We start from the raw sequence: 24,058 nt of genomic DNA on the forward strand, positions 1-24,058 counted from the left end.
ACCGGGGGTATGTATGGCTGTGAAATCAGTACTGGAGGAAGAAGAATATATAATCCCCATGCGCTGCGGGCGTCAACCACCTGTAATGAAAGTCGAGTCTTACAGGGAACCCAGTATCTACATGATATACACCATGCTTGAATGCGATCTCAGTTCTTCAAGTGATCATCTCTTTACCTGCGGCGATGCCAACATCATCCAGGTTCCATTTTGTTTATCAATGGACTTACTCCCTATGAGATCATCGCTAGCCCTCCGGACACTTATTGATTATGCCAACAACCCAGCAACGTCGGACGGATTTCCGGAGGATTATAGAATTGTAAATATCTCTGCTACTCAGCTCTCGAACCAAGAGCATCCCACCCGACAATTATATCTGGAGCAAGTGTTTGTGATTTACTCAGAAAGCTGGAGTGTTTTGGTAGACTGTGAACTTCGGTTAGGCTCGTGGGGTCTGATTGGTCCAAGGGGAACAGCAGCCGCAAAGGCCACCGTACACCATCCATTTTGAGGGAACCTCCATTATCTACCTACAGCTATCCCAATCTCTGCCAGAACACGTCGACTGCATTCGTGTGCGGCATCTGCCTATGATACCTTGGATTCGTATTCCACGTTTGTCTGAAGCGTGACCCTGCTTGTTGGTACGCGCATTGCCCCGATTCTTTGATCATCTCCCCGCCCCTCGCTCGAGACAAGTGCTGACTAGTAAGGTAGTGAAGCTGTGACAAGTTGCGCGACCATTCAAGATCCCTTAGCATCCGCCCTCGGAATTCGCACGGATTGAACAACTTAATATTATTCATACACAAAGAAGTCACGCGTCGTCCTTCATGGCATCACCACAAGGGGGCTATCCTCCCCAGGAAGGGTATGGTCAACCGGCCGGTTATGGGTCTCCCACTCAGCAACACGCGGGCATGGCCGCCGGAGCTCCCCCCCAAGGTCATGCAGGTGGTAAGAAGAAGCGAGCATATGCTGGGGAAGCCTTTGAAATTGGGTCTGGTGCCAATGCTGCTCTTGGGGGACAACTCCCCGCTGGTGGCAGTTACGGTGCATATCCCCCTCAGCCGCAGGCTGCGGGATATCAACAACCTGTATATGGGGCGGACCCAAGTCAGATGAATGCAGCAGCGCCGGGGTATACTCCCCTTGCTACTCCAGGAATCGCACAGATGACCCAGCAGTTCGGCGCGATGGGCGTGACCGACCCCCACCTCATGCCACCGCAGCCTCCGCAGGCCGCCGTGGCTCCCCAGGCTCCGCGCCCTGTTCCCCTCAACCAGCTCTATCCTACAGACCTTCTCACTCAACCATTTAATGTCGCGGAGCTTGACTACCCTCCACCGCCGATCGTTCTCCCGCCAGGTGTACGTCACTCGCATGATCCGACCCAGGAAGTGAAATTGCTGACCGCCTCATTTTCTAGACCAGCGTTTATCCATCTCCTACAGCGAATTGTCCCCCGAAATATGTCCGATCGACCTTGAATGCCGTGCCGACAACGCACTCTCTCCTCAAGAAATCTAAGTTGCCGTTCGCCCTTGTCATTCAGCCATATGCCGCTCTGCATGATGCGGAAGACCCGATCCCAGTCATTCCAGACCAGGTCATCTCGCGGTGTCGACGCTGCCGATCCTATATCAACCCATTTGTGACCTTTCTGGACCATGGCCATCGCTGGCGCTGCAATATGTGCAACCTGACCAATGATGTGCCCCAGGCGTTCGATTGGGATGCTGCTTTGCAGAAGCCTGCGGACCGCTCCCTGCGACCTGATCTCAACCACGCGGTAGTCGAATTCGTTGCTCCCCAAGAGTACATGGTTCGTCCTCCTCAGCCGCTCGTGTATCTTTTCCTGATCGACGTGAGTTATGCGTCCGTCACAAATGGTCTTCTGGCAACTAGCGCAAGGTGCATCAAGGAAAGCCTCGACAGGATCCCCAATGCGGACCGTCGGACTCGGCTGGGTTTCATCGCAGTCGACTCTAGCCTTCATTACTTCAGTATTCCCAGAGACGGTTTGGAGAACTCTGATCCAAGAATGCTCGTTATCAGCGATCTGGACGAGCCTTTCCTCCCTATTCCGGGCGACCTCCTGGTGACTCTGAGTGAGTGCCGGGAGAACATTGAGACCTTCCTCGACAAACTACAGGAAATGTTCCAAAACACGCAGAATAATGGTTGTGCCATGGGATCGGCTCTGCGAGCTGGCTACAAGTTGATTGCTCCGGTGGGAGGAAAGATGACCGTGTTGAGCTCGTCTTTGCCCAATGTCGGACATGGTTCCCTGACCATGAGAGAGGATAAGAAAGTCCTCGGGACGAGTAAAGAGAGCAGTCTTCTACAGACGGCGAACAGCTTCTACAAGAGCTTCGCTGTCGAGTGCTCCAAGGCACAGGTCTCAGTGGACATGTTCCTATTCTCTTCCCAATACCAGGATGTGGCATCCCTCAGTAACCTGCCGAGATATACTGGTGGACAAACCTACTTCTATCCCGGATGGAATGCAGCACGGGGAGAGGACGCGATCAAATTCGCTCGTGAATTCTCCGATTACTTGTCTTCAGAGATTGGGCTTGAAGCCGTCCTCCGTGTCCGTGCTACGACTGGGTTACGTATGAATACCTTCTATGGCAACTTCTTCAACCGCAGCTCCGACCTATGCGCCTTCCCTGCGTTCCCTCGTGACCAAGCGTACGTTGTTGAGGTTGCTATCGATGAGACCGTCACCAAGCCTATTGTTTGCTTGCAGACTGCTGTCCTCCACACTACATGCAATGGCGAGAGAAGGATTCGAGTATTGACCCTCGCTCTTCCCACAACGCAGAACCTTGCCGATATATACGCATCGGCAGACCAACAAGCAATTGCGACTTACTTCAGCCACAAAGCTGTCGAGCGGGTTCTTTCAAGTGGACTGGAACCTGCCCGTGAGGCCCTACAAGCCAAGGCTGTGGAACTTCTGTCAACATATCGGAAGGAGCTTGCTGGTGGAAGCGTGAGCGGAGGCGGCCTACAATTCCCTGCCAACTTGAGAGGACTTCCTGTTCTTTTCCTGGCGATGATCAAAAACGTGAGTACCCCCTCTTGTTCTCCAGACCAACCTGTTCTATCCTGGGTGAAACTGCCGACTGACATTGACTTCAAAGCTCGGTCTTCGCAAATCCGCACAAATACCCACCGATATGCGATCTGCAGCGCTGTGCTTGCTGTCAACGCTCCCTCTTCCTCTTCTCATTCAATACATCTACCCGAAGATGTATTCACTACATGACATGCCTGACAATGCAGGATTGCCAGACGAGCAGACCGGCGAGATTGTTCTCCCTCCTCCAATCAACCTGTCTTCTGAACGCATCGTGCCGTACGGTCTTTACCTGATTGATGATGGACAGACCCAGTTCCTCTGGGTTGGGCGTGACGCAGTGCCCCAGCTGCTCCTTGATGTCTTCGGTCTGCCTGACAGGTCGCAACTTCGCGTGGGCAAGCAGAACCTCCCGGAGCTTGACAATGACTTCAATCAACGAGTGCGGGCGGTCATTGAGAAAAGCCGGGACCACCGGTCCAAGGGTGTTGGGAGCATCGTGGTGCCTCACCTGTATGTGGTCAAGGAAGATGGAGAGCCAGGTCTTCGACTGTGGGCCCAGACGATGCTCGTGGAAGATAGGGCCGACCAGAGCGTCAGCCTGGTGCAGTGGATGGGTTCTCTGCGAGAAAAGGTTTGAGAAAGCCCCAATTTCTTTTGAGGTCTTCCCCATTTCACTTCGACACAGTCGCTGTTCAAGCTCATCCTGACTGACGCGCTTGATCACGCCTACAGATTGTCCAGTAATGATAATCTTTACAAGTCTGATAATTTTTATGGCAAATACATCAACAATTCCAAATGACCATGTCAATTTATTTTGAAACGAGCGGCACCGGATCTTTGACTTATCATTTGGAGTAGATCCTTGGTCTCATTGTACCATTATTTCAATACTCAGTGTGAGGGTCACTTTGGTGTGATGAGAACGGCTTCTTTTCTTACAAGTTACCATACCATATGTGCATACAGAATCCAGATTTGGTAGACCGTGTCTTCTCATCCTTGCCTTCCTTCCTCACGTCTAGTCCTCTTCAGCTTTTAACCGGAATGGTCACGAGGGAGCATGTTGTAGTGAGTTAAATTTCTATGCTGAGTACTCCGTAAGTAGGAGGTACATGGGGACATAGGTAAGCCCCTAAAGCTGCAGTCCGTTGGCGCTCATCACTGGGCCTTGTGTCTCATCGCACACACGAGCTGCACTTGCCCAGGCATCTGTGACTCTGTGTGGCCGCTTATGCACGGTAGACTTTTGGTCACAGCTTAGTATTGCCGACATTGGGCAGTGAGCAAAATTGACTGGTAGATACCTATCCAACATCTGGTGATTGTGACGACCGTACTGGGCAGTAGCGTCAAGTGCAATGTCCAACCTGTGATCGCACAGCCTCCTCGCCCGGGCCAACATTTGGTGGGAATAAGATGGTGGGTTGTAAGCTGCTGGTAAGAAATTGAAGGGAACGGCCTGTAACACGCCGGAGGGGTGGGACCATCATGGGGTGTCCATCCGTACGAGATGCGGCTTTGGCGCTGTGGCGGCTAAATATTTGGGTTTCGTGTTGGTTAGCTATTTCCCTGCTTGTTAGCTTGTTTGAAGGCGACTAGTGTCATTGCCATGGTTGGATTGAAACACTGGTTGAGACAGAGTTGATCGAGACGGGATTCCGATACATCCAAGTGGATCGTGGCCAGTAACTCGTCTCGATGTTCTCTACTGCTCCTTCGTAATTGTAACTATCCACTATCTACTCTGTACCTTGAATGGCCCGATGATTGAAGTTTAAATGTGCTATTAATCACAGGCTGAGAAGTGACAGCTCGCTTTCTCTGTGGTTCCAAATCAAAGGCGCTTCTCTCCTCTATTCTTAGTGAGAGATCTCAAGGTTTTTTTCATCGCGAGTTCTGGGTCTCTCGCCTGATAGTAGTCAATGAAAGAGACAATAGGAGGACAGAATTGCTATTTGCTACCTGTACCCATAAAGTTTGACAAATATAGCCTCTTAAGCGTATGACGAATAAACAGTTCTTGACAAGTTCATCGTCTTGTCCGTATTCATCTTCATTAACTGTAATTATCTTCTGCTGCAAAGGCTGTCTCCAGATATCAACTCACAGATTCGCGCCTCTTGTTTGTGATCGACGAAGAAGAACCCTTAATGATCATTCTCATAGGAAAACTGAAAGTTTCTATCTATAATTCTACCTTAGTATATACATCCACAGCGGCCCCTCTCGCCTGATCCAAGGTTCAGTCGCGGCCAACTCCCGGACTTTTCGTGTGCTTGTCTTACCCCAGGTACTCTTCAACCCCCTAAACGCAACAATAATAAGAAGAATCAACAATAAGTGAAAATTCTTCTGTTCAGCTCCTTCTCGTAACAAACTTCAACAAGCTATTGACTACTCCTGAAGGACCGAAGGTAACTGCCGATATAATCCGTCTGGCAACGCTGAAATTGAGATCGAGTCTCCATATCGATAAGTCCACTACTATCATAACTACTGCCGATCATCAGCGACAATATTGGTCTCCTGTACCAACTCTATATTCCTGTAAACAGCTCTCGACATCCCTCCTCTATCTACCTAGGTGCTACTGCTCCTTCCATCTATGCATTCGTGACATGCCCCCCGACTTTCTCTTTCTCGGTAAGTGTTATTTCCCTCTATTCCTTTGCTTGTTCCTGACCAAAAGCTGCCCCACCCCACTTCGGCCGTTCCGCTCCCTGTTATTATTGCTTTCTCCAGCCCCTCCGCATCACGATACTAATCGACCTTCCTTCTCCTCCTCTGTTTCCCGCGCTCTGCCATTTGTTCTACTGCGTGTCTTAAACGACATATACTCTGTCACCGTCCTTCTGCAAGCTATCCCATACACTCGAAGCTGGCTGTCGGAGCGGCAAACGAGGATAGCGGCTAAATCCATTCAGGGGAACAACAGATAGCCATTATCAGTTACCTGAGGAAATATCAAGTCTTGGAGACCACTGAAGCTAAAGCTTGAGCTTCGGTATGGCCTTTTGATCGCGTTCACCCTTTTTGGTCTCAATCTTCCCCTTAAAGTCTTTGACGGCCTTGATATTGAAGCCTATTTCAACTCTTAAAGACTGACTTGGCTGCCGTCTAGGACGTCGACGCATTCATCCAAAGCGCTTTGTGACTACAACTCAAGCTCGTCAACCGGATTACTTGAATTCGACTCCCTATACCCTCGAAAGACCAGCGTGCTTGTTGAATTCATAATTACTACGCTCCAGTATACTCGTTCAGCCCCCAGCACGGATCTTACCCCGCTTCAAGCCTTCCAGGCGACTTTCAGCAATTGGAGCGCGACCGCGGTATGAGAATTGGCTACAATTAAAACAAGAATTATTGTCCAAAGCTACAATTACCCCAAATTAAACGAATGTAAGCGCCGACTTTCATTATCTGTTTCTGAGCCACTGTGTGGCTCGTCGGGTTGCATGCCAAACAGTACTTGATAAGCCCTCAAGCAGGAATGTGCCAACTCCTGTTCTGAGGCTTCTTGAGTAATTTAGACCATGATGCACCGCGCCGGGACGACCTGAGCATGATCCGATTTGCGACTATCACTTTGTAATCCAAGAAATTTTGACTAACCTTTGATGCTGAGACTTAGCAACCATGGTGCAGCCGCCTCCTCAAGGAGGATCGAGGAAGATCTCCTTCAACGTTTCTGAGCAATATGAAATTCAAGATGTCATCGGAGAGGGTGCTTACGGCGTCGTTTGGTGGGTGGTCCCTATTGTCAATAGCGACAATCTGGCTCTGATACTGACTTGTTCCAGCTCGGCTATCCACAAACCCTCTGGCCAGAAAGTTGCCATTAAGAAGATTACACCCTTCGATCACTCCATGTTCTGCTTGCGGACTTTGCGTGAAATGAAGTTACTGCGCTACTTTAACCACGAAAACATCATTTCGATCTTGGATATTCAGAGACCTCGCAACTATGAGAGCTTCAATGAGGTGTATTTGATTCAGGTACACTCTTCAACGCACACGTGAAGACCTTGGAAGACTGATTGCCTGGACAGGAGTTGATGGAAACCGATATGCATCGTGTCATCCGCACCCAGGATCTCTCTGACGACCACTGCCAATACTTTATCTACCAAACGCTCCGTGCACTCAAAGCCATGCATTCAGCTAACGTGCTTCACCGTGACCTGAAGCCCTCGAATCTGCTACTCAACGCCAACTGTGATCTGAAAGTCTGCGACTTTGGCTTGGCTCGGTCGGCTGCCTCGACTGATGACAACTCAGGGTTTATGACAGAATACGTTGCGACTCGGTGGTACCGTGCGCCGGAGATCATGTTGACATTCAAGGAGTATACGAAAGCCATTGATGTCTGGAGTGTTGGCTGTATCTTGGCCGAGATGCTGAGCGGGAAGCCCTTGTTCCCCGGGAAAGACTGTAAGTTGCTGTGCTTTTGGAAATTTCCATAATGAAGCGTTCCACGACTGACTGAGCAGACCATCACCAATTGACCCTCATTTTGGATGTTCTCGGAACACCAACCATGGAAGACTACTACGGCATAAAATCACGCCGGGCTAGAGAGTATATCCGCTCTCTTCCCTTCAAGAAGAAGATCCCCTTCAAGGCATTATTTCCCAAGAGCAACGAATTAGCTTTGGATCTCCTGGAAAAACTCCTGGCTTTCAACCCCGCAAAACGTATCACGGTCGAAGATGCGCTACGCCATCCGTATCTGGAGCCGTATCACGACCCCGACGATGAGCCCACGGCCCCCCCTATTCCCGAAGGCTTCTTTGATTTTGACAAGAACAAGGATGCTCTCAGCAAGGAGCAATTGAAGAGTCAGTTGTCGCTTTGTCCGTCTGCTTCAAGGAAAAACCGCTGACCTGTGATCCGCAGCCCTGATCTACGAAGAAATCATGCGGTAGAGAGACAGTGGCGTCCCGTGCAGTTACTCTTAGACTAAATCCGATCCAGCGGCAACTCTCCAGCAGACTAGAGGGCAGGATGAAACTCAACTATCTCACCCGCCGATCCAGGGATGGGTTAAGCTCCTGCACATATTATCATAAGCGCATAGAAGGCTCAAGCGATATGCTCACATATTCCACGATATCGCTATTCTCAACAGCATTCAACTTCCACGACTCGTCACATCGTTGAACGTCTTTCCACAATACCCGATTCTGTCTAGGTCCTTCTGTTGTACTGAATAGGAGATCAGCGCCGGCCGTATGCTTTTGTTGTGAGCAAATTTCCATGTTGGCGTCCAGTTAGTTGTTTTTCAATCTAGAACGTCCATACCAAGTTCCTTGTATCTTGCGTCGGGTTTGATGAACGAAATTTCTTCCGGACGCGCAATGCCGTCTTTCCATTCAATCCGACAGTGCCTGGGTATATCGAAGGATTATTCTATCTTTACATCGTGCCTTGGAATCTTCGCCAATGCGACGAAACAGCTAGGTATATAATACAAGTACAGCAACAGTCATCAAGCACGCCTAGATCACATCCCCTTCCTCCGCCGCATGAACGCCTCAATGCCAGCACCGACACCTTCCGGACTAGGTTTCTCCGCACAGACATCAGGCTCAAATCCATAATTCTTGACAAGATGATCTCTCGTCGTAGGCCCGATAGTCGCAATGAAGACCCTCCTCTCCGTCCCGCTTGCAATCCCATCAACCAGCGCACCCGCTCCTCCCGCAGAGGACTCTGTAGACGTAGAAAGCAAACCCAGAACACGAAGCATCGCATCACAGCCCGTCGGCGAGAACACAACCACCCAGATCACCCTCTCCTCCCCGTCCCCGTCGCCGCTCCCCTCCCGACCAGCCAGGGCCAAATACTCCTGTCCGGCGCGCACCGCAGCCCTAAAATCACCCTCAAAGGACTCCATCACCCCCGTCTCATACACGACAAGCTCATCGACATGAATCCGCTTAGCGGGAGAGAGGGATTCAGCCATGAGTGTTCTGGGTATGATATCACGGCGCTGTTCGCCAACAAGGAAGAGGAGGGGAGGCTTAGCGGGCGGTGCATGGGCGCCTGCGCTAGCATCTCCGCCATCATATAGCGCATTATAATGCTCCAGGATCGCAAGCGCAAGTTTCTGACCGTCTCCGGCGTCGGAGCCGTAGATCGTCGCATGGGGCAGATGGGTGACTCGTAACGTTGTGAGGGAGCGGGATGTCGCGGGCCCGACGGTGTACAGTATCAAGGAGCGGGATGCGACTCTCGTTATTGAGACTATCAGAGCCCGTTAGCTTGTGCATATCCTTTTCCTCTCTCTCCTTGGCTCTTCTGACCAAGTCCGGTGAGGGCAGGGCAAACGTACCATCCACCTCTGTCGTGACCAAGCGCGCGAACCCCTCCACAGCGCGCTGGCTGGTGAATATCAGCCCGCCGTATTTCCGCTCCGGCCCGGCATTTAGACTGCCTGATGTGAAGAGATCTTTGACGGTGCGGAGGTTCGTCTGGTTGAAATGGTGCTCGAGGACTGGGACGAAGGCGGGGTTGTAGCCGTGAGCGGAGAAGAATTCCTCGTAGCCATCGTGCGGGGTAGATTTCGTCTTGAGGAGCAAGATGGGCGTTGCCGATGAGGATGAGAAGGAATATGAAGGCGAGGTTGTCATTTTTCTCCGATGTTCGATTGCTGAGCTCGTTTACTGGTGTTCATTTGATATGTGTGGGACAAGATACGCTCGGGGAGTGAGGTGATTTGATCGGTGGAGTCATTCGAGCAGAGCTGCGCGATGGGACAGTTTATGGCCGTTCTGTTTGACCCTGCAGCAGATGTCCTATTCCAATTATGGATTAAGCCGGGTCTTTTTAAAATATAATTACCGTATGTACCACAGCTCCCTTGGAGCCTCTTCAACTACGGCATTACTGAATGGATATACCTAACACGCTGGGGATAACACAAGGAAATTGACTGGGTCTAGTAAACTTATGTACACACTTAAAAGAAACAGGGACAACTACTGGTCGTCAAGAACGTGCAAGTACTTCTTCTCCTCCTTTCTTTCGCGCTCCGTGGCGGGAGGAAGATCGTAGTAGGAGGAGCTTCTGTAGCCTTTCTGTAGGGGGAATCAGTATCGTTAACAAAACTTACACGAAGGCGAATGACTTACCAAGTAGTGGAAGGTGAGGTCGCTGAGCTCGGCGGGCTCAATGCCCAAGTCTTTGAATGTCTTGGCGGTCTTGTCAATCGTCTGGTCAATGAACTCGCGCTCCACCTCATCGGCGGAGATGGTGTGCCACCAGAGGAGCTTGTTCAAGTAGTAAGCCGCAGGCTTCAGGATGGTCTTGGAAACGTTGATGTGGCGACGGTGCTTGAGGATTTCACGGTCAACCAATTCAGCAATTTCCGCAGTAGAGTAATTCTTCGGCCCATAGAGCTCGAAAGTCTGGCCAGCAGTGGTGTCGTCGTGGAGCATCAACTCGAGCGCGGAGCCAACATCAATAACCTATATAACATGATAAGCGTCACGCTCCGAATTGTTAGTTTAGTGCTGAGCTTACGTGAACGGGCCAGAAGCGTTCCTGCATGCGGTTGGAAGTGAAGAGGTTGGTGACACCGGCGAGCTTGTGGAGAAGATTGTCCTCGAAACCAAACATGGGAGCAGGCCGGACGATGGTAGTCTCGGGGAAAATTGAGCGAGCAACTTCCTCACCCCATCCCTGTACGATCAATCAGCATTTTCACGCAGCCACCGCTCGCTGGGGAGCCGAAACGGACCTTTGTCCTGAAAAACTCGGAGGGCGAGTTTTTGTCGGCGTTATAGGAGGAAACGTGGATAAATCTGTCAACGTCGTACTTGGCGACAGCCTCGGCAATGCGCTCAGTTCCATCGACATGAACGTCGGTGTAGGAGAAGTTCCTGTGAAGCATTAGCTGTGCCCCTCTCTTACCGAACCCCATTAAACATGACGCGACCACTCACTTCGTGGGATATTGACGACCAACAAGGTTGTAGACAACATCGGAGTGACGGACACTCTCCTCAATAGATTGGGTATTCCGCAGGTCGTATTCCTAAGCGATGCTCGAGTTAGCCGAAGAAAACAGCTTCCAGATGCTAAAATTAGATGTCCACGTACAAGGAAGACAACTCTTCCGAGATCACCAGTTGGCTTGAGATGTCTCTTAGTCATTTCCTCACGGAAGGGAACAACAACCGTGCATCCCTGGTTGGCTAGCTGCGAATCAACGTCTGCTTCCACCCTGCGGGCCACCTCGTTGACCTACCGAGCTTGTTGACAATGTAGCGACCGAGAAAGCCAGTAGCACCGAAAACGGTGGCGGTATGACCTAAAGCAAAGGTTAATCATATTAGGCGAGCTGCAAGCGACGTGAATTGCTGGCGATGAATAGTATACCTCCAAGAGAGGACCTATAACAAAACTGCCTGTTAGCATCCCAGCTACCGGACAATTCTGGCTCAATTGCTCTCACCGTCCGCCCTGGACCTTCAGAATTGGTTTCCCAGTTCGAGTAATCGCGACATCCTGGAGATTCCGGCGCTGCACTTGGAATTGGACCCGAGGGGCGGGGACGAATGCCCTCGACCCCAGAGCGGAATTGACGGCCCGGCACTTCTGCATGGTCTCTCTTCAGCTCGCGGTCCGAATGAGACCACCGTGTTGTGTCCGGATCGGTATTGCGTGATTGTCAGAGAGATGGAGGTGAGAGCACAGCTCAGCAGGTAAGTTTCGGGCTTGATGCTGGACTGGTCGAAAGTCGTGCTCCAGAGAGCGAACTGCAGCACGGGACTTTCGCGCTAGTCCGAATTCGGACAGCAACCTCCAGCATTGTCAATGACCTACGATCAATACTCTTGCACTGTAGGAATTTACTGCGGACTATTCGTCTCCATGAGGTGAATTGGATAAAACTCGAACGAAATTCCCACTCAACTAATTAACGCCAATCTATGCTGGGATACTACCATGTCGTGCCCTCAACACGTATCCCCATCTGACTATTCGGAAATTCTGATTGGACGACCGAGTTGGCTGGCCATGAACTGATGTTGTCTATCTATACCGATAATCCTATCTCTAATTCTTTCCTCGGCCTCTTTCGACACTGGAAAGGTTTTGGCTATCCGAAGCAGCCTCAATCTTCTCGGGTGTCTGCTGTGGGCTCCCACAGGAAGCTCATCTCAAGTGAGCCGGGTACCCTGTCGCCTGCAAACACCCTCCTCATGTCATTGGTACAACCATCACAGTCTGTAGAACTCAAAAACGAGCATGCTTGAAAAGCTCACGCCGTGTACCAATTGCGCTGAGCTCTAGCGATGAAAATAGTCTTCTTGAACTCTTTCCCCTCTTTTTTGAACACTATCGGCTCCTGAATGACCTGGTAGTCGAACTTCTGGCCCATTCCAGCGTCTTTGAACAACTTTTGCATGTTTTCCAAGGTGAAGCCATGCGTTCTAACTGTCGCGCTTGCCTGGGGGAATGCTTTGTGCAGGCCATTCGTGGAGTGTTCAGCCTCCGGTACCAAATCGATAATCAAGAACATGCCGTCTTTCTTCAGCCGCTCACCAAGGCGTTTCAACGCCAAGTCAGGCTTGTCAAAGTGATGAAGTGCCATGCTCACAGCGACGAGATCGAAATCGAAGAACTCAGGCCCAGATAGATTGTCCGGTGCTGGTTCGGCGAGGAGGTCCCCGTGGTAGCCATGCATCCTATCCGCAAAGCCCGTTTCTTGGGCATTGATGTTGAATTGCTTGATCATTTCTTCGGATACGTCCATGCCAACAATATGGTCGACGAACGGTGCTAGCGCCTGGTTTTCAGATTCAGCTGCATCCTCCATCAACCTTAGAAATCTGTTTGAGATACATACTGCGGAGACAGCACCAGGCCCGCAAGCATACTCGAGCATCCTGACTTTATGACCTTTTCCCGACTGGGTGTCACTCCAGGTATCACTGATCCAGGAGCGACGTCCTTGAACCTCATTGAAGATCAATTCCTGGCCTTGTCGGAATTCTTCCCTGTAGGAACTAGCTAGTTTACTGTGTGAATTTGTAAGAAAGATACTCTGCATCCAGCAATTATCGTGGACTGACCTGAAATATTGTCTGTTCAACTCAGTAAAGTCCGACATCGTGACAAGTTTGAAGACTTCTGAGCGATATGTGAAGATGTTGATATGGAAGAAATGCAAGGGAAGAGTGTAAGAGCGCTATAATCGGTTTCACTCAATTCAAGATAGCTACTATAGAGTAATAAAGACTTATGTTGAGTTGTCAAGTCTAAATCTGCTAAATATACACCAGCAACCCGGAGACATATCGGACACATTATTGCTAGAGGCGAACTGCTAGATCCACTACCGGGGTCCTGGAACAGTTTAGTCGGACTGATAAAGAGAGGCACCTCTCTAGTACCTTAAAAGAACGCATGCTAAGCCACAGAGCTCCAATGCGGGTCAGGATGCTACTTGCTGAAAAGCTTTTAGAAAACGCAGTATGACGACGGGGTACATTATAGGCGTGACTTTGTAGGGATGTCATATCTCCAGTAAGTGGTACTACGGCGGCGCAGAGACACCGCCCAAGCTCCTACGCAACTCTGCCATCTAAGCAACCTTGCTCTCACAATTCATTGAACACTTTCCGAGTCCTTTCGTCCGCCACTAATTAGCTCTTTATTCTAAATACCTGAGCCTCTTCTTCTTCCTTCCTAGCTACCGTCCGTGCCCTTGTATCCCTCGAAACCAGCATATCTCCACTTCTCCACCATGGAGAACCAGAAGATCTCCGATTTCCTGGCAGACCAGCTGCAACGAGCTCCAGAGCAGAGCCAGGCCTTCTTCCTCAGCTTTGAAGACTTCTGGGAACGGAAACTATGGCATCAACTGACCAACGCTCTGGTGGAATTCTTCCAGTTGCCTGAAAGCGCTCCTCAGCGGTTACCGATATTCAAGACGTTTGTTCTGAGCTTCGCCGACAAGATTAATCAGCTGAAGTTCGTCTCATTGGGTTTGATGGCATCAACGGAATGCGCAGGTTTGTTTGAGATCCATATTCTATTCTAGCTAGACAGGGAGAACGCAAGGTAGCATTTGGCTGACAGTCAATGGGGTGACAGATGACCAAGAGCGACTCTCCTTTCTTACATCACTTGCCGACAAAGTGAACAAACCCGACACACAAGAAGCTTACGTGTATGCCCTTGCGGAAGTTGCAAACGTGAAGCAGCGACTACAGAACTTGGATGGAGCGCAAAAAGATCTGGAAGTATGCCAGAAGGTTTTGGACTCTTTCGACTCCGTCGAGACGGTGGTGCACGCTTCCTTTTACAAGGTCAACGCAGATTACTACCATGTAAGTTGAGCAACCGATCGGCATTAACTCCTCTGCTCGCGAACTAAACATGAACGTACGCCAAGGCCAAACAAGAGTTCGCCGCCTATTACAAAAATGCCCTTCTTTACCTAGCCTGCATCAACCTGGAGGATCTCAGCGAGTCAGAGCGTGCCTCCCGCGCATACAGCCTGAGTGTCGCCGCCCTCGTCTCCGATACAATCTACAACTTTGGTGAACTCCTCCTACACCCGATCTTGGACTCTCTCACCGAGACGCCGCACAGCTGGCTACGCGACCTCCTGTTTGCCTTCAACCGCGGCGACCTTACTGCGTACGATGTCCTGGCCGGCAACATCTCCAAGAACAAGCTACTTGAGCAGCATCGCATTTTCCTCTACCAGAAGATCTCTCTGTCAGCCCTCACAGAAATGGTCTTCCGTCGACCCCCTCACGACCGCAACCTCACATTCGCGTCGATTTCCTCGGAGACGAAGGTCAAGCCTGAGGAGATTGAGCACCTGATCATGAAGGCTTTGTCCTTGGGTCTTCTCAAGGGTGCTATTGATCAGGTTGCGCAGGTCGCTCAGATTCACTGGGTGCAGCCCAAGGTTCTGGATATGAAACAGATTGAAGGCATGCGCAATAGACTCAAGGATTGGGATGCTGGTGTGAATCAGCTGGGTCACTGGATCGAAGGAGTTGGTAAGGACGTGTGGGCTGCCTAGAAAGTGGACTAGGTAACATGATAGGTATCCTTATGAGGCCATGTTTTTGGCGTTCGATGGTTACAAGGGTACTATTTTGCATGTATGTACGAACCTTACTAGAACACTCTCAATAACTGGAAAACTACGAGAGCGATTGGTCCTTTCCAGTCAAGGATGAGCTTTACCTACAAGGTAATTATAAAATACCAAAGGGGAGGATATACATATGGAATGATGTGACTGTGATGTATAAACACTAGCCTGAATGTCGAGTCAGACCCTTAAATTCAAGTCCGGACCCCAGGCTTCAAAGAACAGACGATCCTAGTAAGACACATCCAACCACCCAAGCAGGCCACCAGACACACCACACAACCACCTGTGTCCACATACCCCAGACATTCCATCCGAATGCTGCCTGAGTCAGAACCATCTCAACCGACACGCCTGAGTACCAACATGCCCCAATGAGAACCGCAGGAGGAGAAAGGACATTTAAAGCTAGCAAACCAAGTATAGCGATGGGGTACCGCAGAGCAGCTTTCGTCTGGGGATTGATGCGCTTGACGAAACTAAGTGGTGCGCAGAGTAGGCCAACCATGAAAGAAAGAGAGAAGTTCAATGTGGCAAGGGTAGAGAGGAAAAGGCCGAGAAGAAGGAGGGAGAAGGATTTAGTCAGGAAATATTGCTGGGTTGTTGGAGGAGAACTAAATCCATGGTTCAAGAGGGCTGACACGATGATGGGGAGGATGACCCCAGCTCCGAGACAAATGTAGGTCGCGGTCGTATAGTACTGTTGACATTGTTAGAGATCTTGCGGGGCCACGTCAGTGCCAAAGTGAGGAGACCGACCTTGTGATGGATGTTATTGAAGATGAAAAGAGGGACCAGGCCAAGCAGGTGTAGCCCAACAACTAGGGTGAGCGGAAGGGCTAACTGTCTCTCCAGGACACTGCCCGGACTCGGTAGCTCGTTGGGATTTGCGTCATTCAATTCGCCAGTTTTCTCCGTATTCGTTGCTTGATCGGCCGGAGACTTCTTATCCTGGTGAGCATCTCCTTTCGTGGTAGAGGTCGCCTGAGCGTGCATATAGTAGCCCGTACGCATCCACAAAGCAATCGCCATGATGGTGAAGTTTCCAGCAATCAGCATCGCACTTGGAAGGTAAGTACCTATACTGACGAAGCGATTGGTGTGCATCAGCAGGTAGAAGAAAAAGCTCTGGTGAAGGTGTTCGAGCAGGTTGTTGAGACTGCGACAGAGACTCTCCACAGTTCGACCTAGAGCCATCTCATCTTGCCAGCCATCTCCCTTCGTTTGCAGAGTGATCGCATCAATGTGGTACGGCATGAAACTACTATGTGCCCCGGTAGCGTGTCCGAAGCCCTGCTTGACCATACCCCTAAGTATTGTCTGCAGGCGCTCTTTATAGCTATCATCATGCTCCCACATTTCCTGCAGGCTTGTTCCGATTCCCATCTGACCCCCGGCAATTGAAATAGCCGTATTAAATAAATCCAGATTGGGCAGTTGCCCGTTGACGCCATCGTAGACGATATGTAAAGACTCGAATCGATGATCGAAGGGGTATTCAATAACAAGTCCTCCCTGTAGGGCACCGCTCTTCAGTGGTAGAGGCTGGACCGAGGACGGTTGCATGTCATGATACGCATCGATCCACGCCTGCGTTCCCGATTTGCTGTCTGGTGGGAACAGAAAAATGATATCTTTGGACCACAAAGACCAACCTGGAGACGATCGTCATCAGCACGGCTCGAATGACCTCTTCTCCACAATGCATCGCGATAAGATTCGACCCACGCTTAAAGTATCTTGCCAGAGTCAGAGCAAGACTGACTCCATTCAAGTTCAATTCCCCATCAGCAGTCTTCCAAGCAGCAACCAGCACAATCGCCTCCGTGGCATCGCCCCGCGGCGCATGGATGATTGCGTAGACATTCTGTCCCTCATGCGTGATACCCGAAGAAGTGTACTCGTACTTCTGCGTCGCAACTTTCAACCCGGCCGCTCGCAAGATCGACTGTATCTGATCGGAAATTCTAGTCGCAGATTTGGAATTAGCAATGGGACCACCAGGCCACATGGCTAAGCAGTAGAAAGGTGTAGCAGCAACGTCTCGACGTACACTGGTGTCAATTCACTATCCTTCGCCTCCTGACCTTCCTGGTTCCCAGAATTCAGCAAACTTTCGAGTTCTCTCTTGTACCCGCGAAAGATGTTCTGTTCGCTGCCTGAGAAGTATGCATGAACCTGGCCAGGCAAAAGCGCATTCTCGGAGATGTATGTTTGACGGGCGTATTCGTCGAGGGGAAGGAGAAGAAGCCAGACCACTCCTGCAATTATGCAAAGAAGCGAAAGTATATACGGCAGGCGCACGAAGAGAAACTGAGGATTGCTCCGCAATCTGCGGATTACGGCTGTCACCCACCCGGTCACTGTCAGCTTAGGTCTATTTGAAGCTCCGTCTGATGGTATTCTGGGGTAATGCTAGGGGATGCATATCGCGCATTGAGATACACTCTGCCGATAGACCAAGTCTCTGCGCGTAATTCCGAAGTTTAACTTACATTTCAATGCCATGGAATTAAAGACATTCGGAAGGATCTTTCCATGCCGAGCGTCGTTGTAAAATTGCTTAGAGGGCAAGTTGAACGAATTGGAATGAGCATCTCCGCAATAGCTGTTATCTAAACTACGTCGGCCGCTAGTGACCACCTACACAACTCGCTCTAAGAGATTCTAAGTGATGCAAATGAAGTAAAAAATTTTACCTGATACACTTAACGCTTCGTTAACAAGTATTTATTGGTTAATATGCACACAAAATTGAAATTTCTTCCTGCTGAGTGTGGTAGCTTCAAGGACCGAGGCGCTGATTCGTGCCCAGATAGCTCAGAGGAGTGGGCCTCTCACCCCCTACGGCTGCCGTTGCCGTAGGAAGGACGCCATAACGACCATAGGTTTTCTGATCTACTGACACATAATGTGGCAGTCGTCCCAGTAGGTTCAGCTTTCCCTCAATCCATCTCAGGATCTTCTCTGGTGGAACAAACACCTTGAGATACCCGAGGCCGACTAGAGAATGCCACGTTAGTTTCAAAGCAAGAGAGCACAATGATAGGGAATACTCACGTAGATACCCTATTATAATAGCAATCAAGTGGCCCAAGAAGCTCGTGTTCGGCACGAATATCGATACGAGAGCACATGCGAACAGTGGTGATGTCCAGGTCGGAATCTTTGTTGTCCCAAGACTATAAATAATTAGATGATCTGAGGACTTCTGACGTGACTCGTTCCAAGTTGGGATACCTGAAGTATGGGTTTGACTTAAATGTCTTTATAGCTTCAGAGCCTAGCAATAGGAACACCCAGACACTAAGGATATGTTAGAAATACTTTCAGTTTCTGAGGTCTTCAAATCCCACCTTGCCCCAACCACAGCAGTGTTGCTGTGCAGGATGAATTTCTCAATCAGGATGTATATACCGGCAGGGAACGTTGAGAGAGCTGCGCATAGACATTAGCCCACTGCAAGTCGAGGTCTCCTTGATAGAGCCTTTCTGCGGTTCCGAATCCAAACGGGGATGACATACGGCCAACAAATAAAGCAACTGCGGTCAATGTACCATGCTCAGCTTCGAATCGCTCTAGCAACGGTGTGAGAGCTAGCAGATTCACGAAAGCGTGAAAAAACCCAACGTGAATAAATGGATAGGTGTTCAGTCGGTACACTATTTTCTCGCGTCAGAACCGTTCCCACGCAAAGACGTAACAATCGACTGCAGGTTGGGCGGCACGGCCGAGATGGACATACTGCTACCGATTCCGATTTCACTCGGCGTCAATGATCCCCATTGTACCACGCTCCATATAGTTTGTAGCTCGAGCAACCAAAATGCAACGATGACCAACAGCACAACGCGTGTGAAAAGTGGTAATCGGAGCACATACGATCTCACCCTGGTAGGGTTGAATGGTAATGGCGGTAGTGCGGTCGGGGTTGCCATGCTGCTTGGTAGGAAAATGGCACGAAATTCCCCAATTCACAGAATTCGCGGACGAATTGAGTATGCCGAAGGTGATGGTCAAGGTAGGAATAAGGTGGATGGGTGTTCTGCTTGATTTGTGTTGAACTCTGCTGTTGTATTGAGATCGAGGGGAAAGGGTTGACGTCGGTACAACTGAGGAAGCAATCGGACAAGGGCTTCGAGGAAACAGAGGTCGTTATTCATCAATCAGTCAAGGACAATGCATTATATGTCGTAAACCAGAAATTGCTGATGCCCAGTGGCAGTGTCGGATGGATGGATGCAAACAATGCAGAAGCCAGAAAACATGCGATGCGCACCACACGACTCGAAAAGTTCGATGTGCTCTATGCAGAGATAGTCTAAAGAATATAAAACCTGTAAGACTAAACCGTGAGCTCGAACAAATACAAGGAGGTAATGCAGCAGCACTGAGTTTGGACTGAAAACAATGAATGCTCAGGGCTCTTTTGAGGCTACTTTGTCTGAGTGGGCCTTTCAGTAACGTGGATCACGGGGTCACGTGTGCGATAAGCGCTATCGGTCCAGGTATTGTTCAGCGATGCATAAATACGAAAGTTGATCCCAGAAGATTTGCAATCTCATTCATTCTAGCTCATTTCTTCTAGCTCATTAAATCATGATCAATTACATATGAGATTTATCTGAATTATGACATCAGGTTACAGGTACTGCTGGAACCACGCAACAGCCTGGTAGAAGGCCTGCTCCTTACAGAACTTGAAGTGCTTGTTGCTCAAGTCAGCACGGACAGCGAAGCCATGTGTAACGCCGCTGAACAGATTGATCTGCCAGGGCTGACCTGTCTTGATCAGAATATCCTCGGACTCGTGACGGAGCTGAGTGGTGAAGATGTTGTCGATTTCTAACATATTCTCAACGTCAGTTATGATATTGATAGTACCTAACCCATCCTCGCGGACCAACTTACCGGCGGCAGCGATAGAAAGAGGACCAGCGATGGCAGCGAGCTCCTCCTTGGTGACAAAGGAGGGGTGAGCGGTGTAACTGACGTCGATCTTACCGGGCTTCAAGAAGCGGCAGACATACTGATCGAAAGAGCCTTGTTAGGAACGGGATACACCAACAAAGGCACCGTGCAGGTTTCAAAGCGTGTAGCTTACCTTGCCACCAAAGCAGTAACCGACACCGGCGATTCTCTTGACTCCCAACTCCTGCCTGAGGTACTTGATTGTAGACTCGACAACAGGGTCAACGTTGGCGATCTGGTGCTTAGGAAGCCAGGAGGGAAGATCAGCTTTGCCGGATTCCATGTCACTGAGCTTGATAGCGTCCTTCTGGAAGAGATCGGGAATAACAGCGAGGTATCCATTGGCAGCGAATTCATCGGCAAGCAGCTGGGCGTTGACATAGATACCGAAGATGTCGCTCAATATGAGGACGGCCTTCTCGGGGCTATTGTTGTCCTTGGGGTATGAGATGTAGGTTTCAACTTTGAAGACTCAGCACCGAGCCCAGTTGTGTCAAGAAAGGAGTAGCAAGGCTACTTACCACCCTCGACAGTCTTGATTTCCCCAGCGGGATTGCCTTCGTGCTTGAAACCAGAGGCACAGCAAGCTCCGGGTGGGTTGGATGCCATCTCCAAAGGGTATGAGTATAGAAAGCTGCGAAGAGCGTACTTTACAAAAAGACTGTGAAATAAGGGAAAAGTAGCTGATAGATAACGCGGGACAGTCGCCCCTCTTAAATGCCCGAAGAAACATCAAGGAACATCCATCCAATTCGATTTCGACGCAGCAGGGCCCCCCTCCCCACTCTTGCCCCTCATGGACGCTTACTAATGGTTTACTCCTCCACATACACAAGACTAGCCAGGGCCTGTGCTACAGCTGTGACAGAAGTACCTTGTCCTTTGATACGATCTAGAATAATGTTTGAATAGCTGTGGAATCTAACCAGGCCTTCTCACATCCCTCTGCCACGTCTGTCTGTCATTGTTGACATCCACCAAGCCGCCGAGGTAATTGAGGCATCGGGTAATCGGGAGCATGGCTAAGCTTTTTCTCCCCGTCGGCGGAGCCTCGGGAATAAATAGATCAATCATGTTTAAACCCGCTCTAAGAGCGTAGATCAAAGTCTCAAATGATATGAAGTAGCAGCAAAACATGCCTTGTTGAGAACGATTGGCTGGACCCCCACCGGATGAGACTTCTAAACTTCTGCTTGGCTCGAGCTTCAGGTGGTGGCACTTGGATAAGACTCCGTGCAATTGTTCATGGTTCTATATCCACTAAGATGTCCATAAAAGGTCTCTAGGTAGTACGTATTCCCAAGAAAAATCCGGTCATATCATTAGTTATCAACGACCCCTCATTAGCCATTCCGTAAACCATGCGTATCGTTCATAAACATCAAAAGGCGTCAAAAAGTGAAAACCTGGCTGTGGTACATGGGTATTATGTCCAGTCACCCAAAGCCAAAACACCTGGTCATAGAAGTCAAATAGTGTAAGGGGTATAATGAGATCACAAGTAAATATTAAATCCTCCAGTTCATCCTGTCCGTGTTGTTTTTGCTCTTCCATTCCCACCCCCACCCGCCCCCCTCCCTGCTTCTGCCGCGGTCAAAAGCTCAAGCTGAAGCGTGAAGAAGTGATCTGCGACGGGGCGGTGAGAAAATCATTTCAGCATGATTCAGGCGGCGGGAAACTGGAAAGGCGGCAGTTGTGGTCGTGACTCTTTCTTCACCGCCCAAGCTTTGAGGGCAATAGACAAAATCTCACAGGCCATGATGAAGGCGGTCACTCCCATTCCAACAGTGAACGTGAACATCGCATCCAGATTATAGTATTCCATGCTATCAACCACATTGCGGGTCTACCGACAAAGATCAGTAACAACTCCCGGTACTAAAAAGAAGGAAAGAGAGGGACACAAGACACTTACACTTAGCATGAAGATCAACCCCCCAGCAATCAGGCAGAAGGATGCCACAATCTCAGTTGGTGGGCGCGATGGAAGATAGGAGGTCGGAGGCTTGAGGTATAGCAAAACATACGTCATGCCACGAGCCAAGGCGAACCCAACGAGAAGATTTCCCCATTGCTTGTGCACCATGGTTGAAATCATGCTCGTTTGATGGTGAGATCCCATCATCATTCCCAAAAGCAGGATAACAAGCGCAGGCATTGGATTGAGAGAGACGCCTTGGGTATCAGGGGTCTGCCAAGCAGGGTCTGCCGAACCATGTACGCCGGTATGAGCGGGAGATTGCAGAACGGTACTGTTCAGCCAGCCTTTGACGCGCTTCGATTCGAACAGCATGCCACAAAGGCCACCGCCGAAGAACATGATTGAAATCGACACATGCTCAAGGTCCGTAGCACTCCAGGCGCCGCCCCAGCCAGCCAGATGTTCCAGAAAGACATTGCTCGCCCCGTAAAGGAAAATGACGAAGGATTCGGTACACTCGGCAGAAGGAATCTTCGCCTTCCATTTTCCGACAATGGAGCTCGAGGGTTTGATGTTCCATGCCCAGCCAAAATCTGCCCAGCAGCCCATCCAGCGGCCCAGAGTCAACAGACCGTACCAGAAAAAGATTCCACCCTTTATGAAGTGCGCCAGACCGTTGAAGACCTCGCTTCCCCGCTGCAGTTGAACTCAATTAGCGGAATCTAATATCGGGGAAAGAGGGAGATAGAGGGAAGGCGCTTACCATGATGCCACCATAAGTTACACCACCAGTTGCGATAGCGATGAAGCCAAAAGGCAGGATAATCCTGTCAATAACCAAAGATACAACATTCAAGACCCGGAGAACGCGACTAGATACCAAGCGAGGCACGCGACTGGCGAAAAAACGGCCTAAACCGGTGCTATGTAGCCAGCCGCGGTGAGCAGGCTCCTCGATGACTTGCTCGGGCTTCTCAAAGGTATCATATTCTTCTGACGGAGATGAGCAGGAAGGTGAACTTGGCCGGCTGTGAAGGGAGGAGGAGTTTCTCTCGGTGCCCTGGCCACTGTCTTTTGACCAGCGATAGGCATGATTCATTACAGACGGATAAGGGTGCGAATTATCAGCCATTTCGTCGGTGGGCACAGGGAAGAATGCTGCCTGCTCGTATGCCTTTGCTCTCTCGCCTCTGCCAGCATACGCGAAGATCAACGACATAATGACCTGTGCGCTTATGACCCAGGTCGCAATCCACCCAATCTTGTGATGAGCGTTGTTCTCATAAAGATCAGGCGTCTGACTGTTGTAGATAATTCCGATAAGTAAACCCAAGGCATTGCACAGCAGGAAGAAAAATTGCGACGGCAGTGCAAATCGCGAACGCGCCACACTGAACATGACAGCTGTGACAGCACTGTTCAGCAAAGATCCCGAAGATGGTGGTTGCTGGAATTTCTTACCTGTCGGCAGGACGAAACACCATGCAATGATCATGAGAGCGATGTGAGCCATTATGGTGCCCGAATGCTTTCCATGTGCGAAATAACTCATGGGAGATTCATCGTTTGCGTCTTTATGCGGCTCCGACTTTGTTGTGTCTTCCATGTTCATGCCCATGTCCATTTCCATGGATTCATCGTCTCCGTGAGGAAGTGCATTGGCGATGGATACTAGTAAGAAGGAGGCCGCAAATGCGGCGCGGGATGCTGCTCGCAGCATGGGCGATTTGGTTATTGTATTATGGGGACAAGGGCTGAGCTAGAAGGTTGTTGTGGGTGGGCAGTGACTACAGAGAGCTGGAGTTGAGGAACCTAAGCTCCAGCTCGTCTGATGGTTATTCCGATGGCCTGATTGTGAGAATCTCTGATTGCGCAAAATCGCAGCTGTACAAGTTGCGGTGTTGAAGTGCTACCGGCCCTGGCGCGCAATAATTACGTTAGG

The 24,058-nt window shown here is 50.0% G+C and overlaps 9 protein-coding genes across 9 annotated transcripts; 3 read left to right on the top strand and 6 right to left on the bottom strand.

The window, feature by feature from the left end:
• Positions 1-836: 836 nt before the first annotated feature.
• On the top strand, positions 837-3,731 carry Aud_004101 (COPII subunit SEC24; the record flags this gene model as incomplete). The annotated part of the gene is made up of 3 exons (XM_043289043.1): positions 837-1,373; positions 1,433-3,079; positions 3,156-3,731. The coding sequence occupies 3 exons, from the start codon at positions 837-839 to the stop codon at positions 3,729-3,731; spliced, it is 2,760 nt and encodes a 919-aa protein (XP_043144978.1).
• A 3,005-nt stretch (positions 3,732-6,736) lies between these two features.
• Positions 6,737-8,025, top strand: Aud_004102 (mitogen-activated protein kinase; the record flags this gene model as incomplete). Its single annotated transcript, XM_043289044.1, has 5 exons — positions 6,737-6,843; positions 6,901-7,096; positions 7,150-7,531; positions 7,591-7,938; positions 7,997-8,025. 5 exons carry the CDS (start codon positions 6,737-6,739, stop codon positions 8,023-8,025), a joined length of 1,062 nt encoding a protein of 353 aa, XP_043144979.1.
• A 578-nt stretch (positions 8,026-8,603) lies between these two features.
• Aud_004103 (uroporphyrinogen-III synthase HEM4) lies at positions 8,604-9,732 on the bottom strand (the record flags this gene model as incomplete). Its single annotated transcript, XM_043289045.1, has 2 exons — positions 8,604-9,346; positions 9,435-9,732. 2 exons carry the CDS (start codon positions 9,730-9,732, stop codon positions 8,604-8,606), a joined length of 1,041 nt encoding a protein of 346 aa, XP_043144980.1.
• A 348-nt stretch (positions 9,733-10,080) lies between these two features.
• Positions 10,081-11,707, bottom strand: Aud_004104 (complex I NDUFA9 subunit family protein; the record flags this gene model as incomplete). The annotated part of the gene is made up of 9 exons (XM_043289046.1): positions 10,081-10,179; positions 10,234-10,569; positions 10,625-10,783; positions 10,842-10,983; positions 11,047-11,138; positions 11,204-11,298; positions 11,352-11,414; positions 11,483-11,496; positions 11,559-11,707. The coding sequence occupies 9 exons, from the start codon at positions 11,705-11,707 to the stop codon at positions 10,081-10,083; spliced, it is 1,149 nt and encodes a 382-aa protein (XP_043144981.1).
• Positions 11,708-12,368: 661 nt separating this feature from the next.
• Positions 12,369-13,220, bottom strand: Aud_004105 (class I SAM-dependent methyltransferase; the record flags this gene model as incomplete). The annotated part of the gene is made up of 3 exons (XM_043289047.1): positions 12,369-12,896; positions 12,957-13,128; positions 13,183-13,220. 3 exons carry the CDS (start codon positions 13,218-13,220, stop codon positions 12,369-12,371), a joined length of 738 nt encoding a protein of 245 aa, XP_043144982.1.
• A 636-nt stretch (positions 13,221-13,856) lies between these two features.
• Aud_004106 (proteasome regulatory particle lid subunit RPN9) lies at positions 13,857-15,149 on the top strand (the record flags this gene model as incomplete). Its single annotated transcript, XM_043289048.1, has 3 exons — positions 13,857-14,124; positions 14,207-14,442; positions 14,508-15,149. 3 exons carry the CDS (start codon positions 13,857-13,859, stop codon positions 15,147-15,149), a joined length of 1,146 nt encoding a protein of 381 aa, XP_043144983.1.
• Positions 15,150-15,438: 289 nt separating this feature from the next.
• Aud_004107 (glycosyl phosphatidyl inositol protein transamidase complex subunit) lies at positions 15,439-19,162 on the bottom strand (the record flags this gene model as incomplete). Its single annotated transcript, XM_043289049.1, has 11 exons — positions 15,439-15,924; positions 15,984-16,879; positions 16,953-17,191; positions 17,278-17,587; positions 17,720-17,839; positions 18,018-18,227; positions 18,285-18,406; positions 18,465-18,530; positions 18,581-18,662; positions 18,749-18,886; positions 18,970-19,162. 11 exons carry the CDS (start codon positions 19,160-19,162, stop codon positions 15,439-15,441), a joined length of 2,862 nt encoding a protein of 953 aa, XP_043144984.1.
• A 704-nt stretch (positions 19,163-19,866) lies between these two features.
• Positions 19,867-20,804, bottom strand: Aud_004108 (dienelactone hydrolase family protein; the record flags this gene model as incomplete). Its single annotated transcript, XM_043289050.1, has 4 exons — positions 19,867-20,069; positions 20,136-20,253; positions 20,329-20,657; positions 20,717-20,804. 4 exons carry the CDS (start codon positions 20,802-20,804, stop codon positions 19,867-19,869), a joined length of 738 nt encoding a protein of 245 aa, XP_043144985.1.
• Positions 20,805-21,858: 1,054 nt separating this feature from the next.
• On the bottom strand, positions 21,859-23,836 carry Aud_004109 (Ytp1 family protein; the record flags this gene model as incomplete). Its single annotated transcript, XM_043289051.1, has 4 exons — positions 21,859-22,041; positions 22,111-22,812; positions 22,880-23,520; positions 23,578-23,836. The coding sequence occupies 4 exons, from the start codon at positions 23,834-23,836 to the stop codon at positions 21,859-21,861; spliced, it is 1,785 nt and encodes a 594-aa protein (XP_043144986.1).
• Between the last annotated feature and the right edge of the window lie 222 nt (positions 23,837-24,058).

Source organism: Aspergillus udagawae, assembly GCF_001078395.1.
Source record: "Aspergillus udagawae IFM 46973 DNA, scaffold_3, whole genome shotgun sequence".
Taxonomy (NCBI): domain Eukaryota; kingdom Fungi; phylum Ascomycota; class Eurotiomycetes; order Eurotiales; family Aspergillaceae; genus Aspergillus; species Aspergillus udagawae.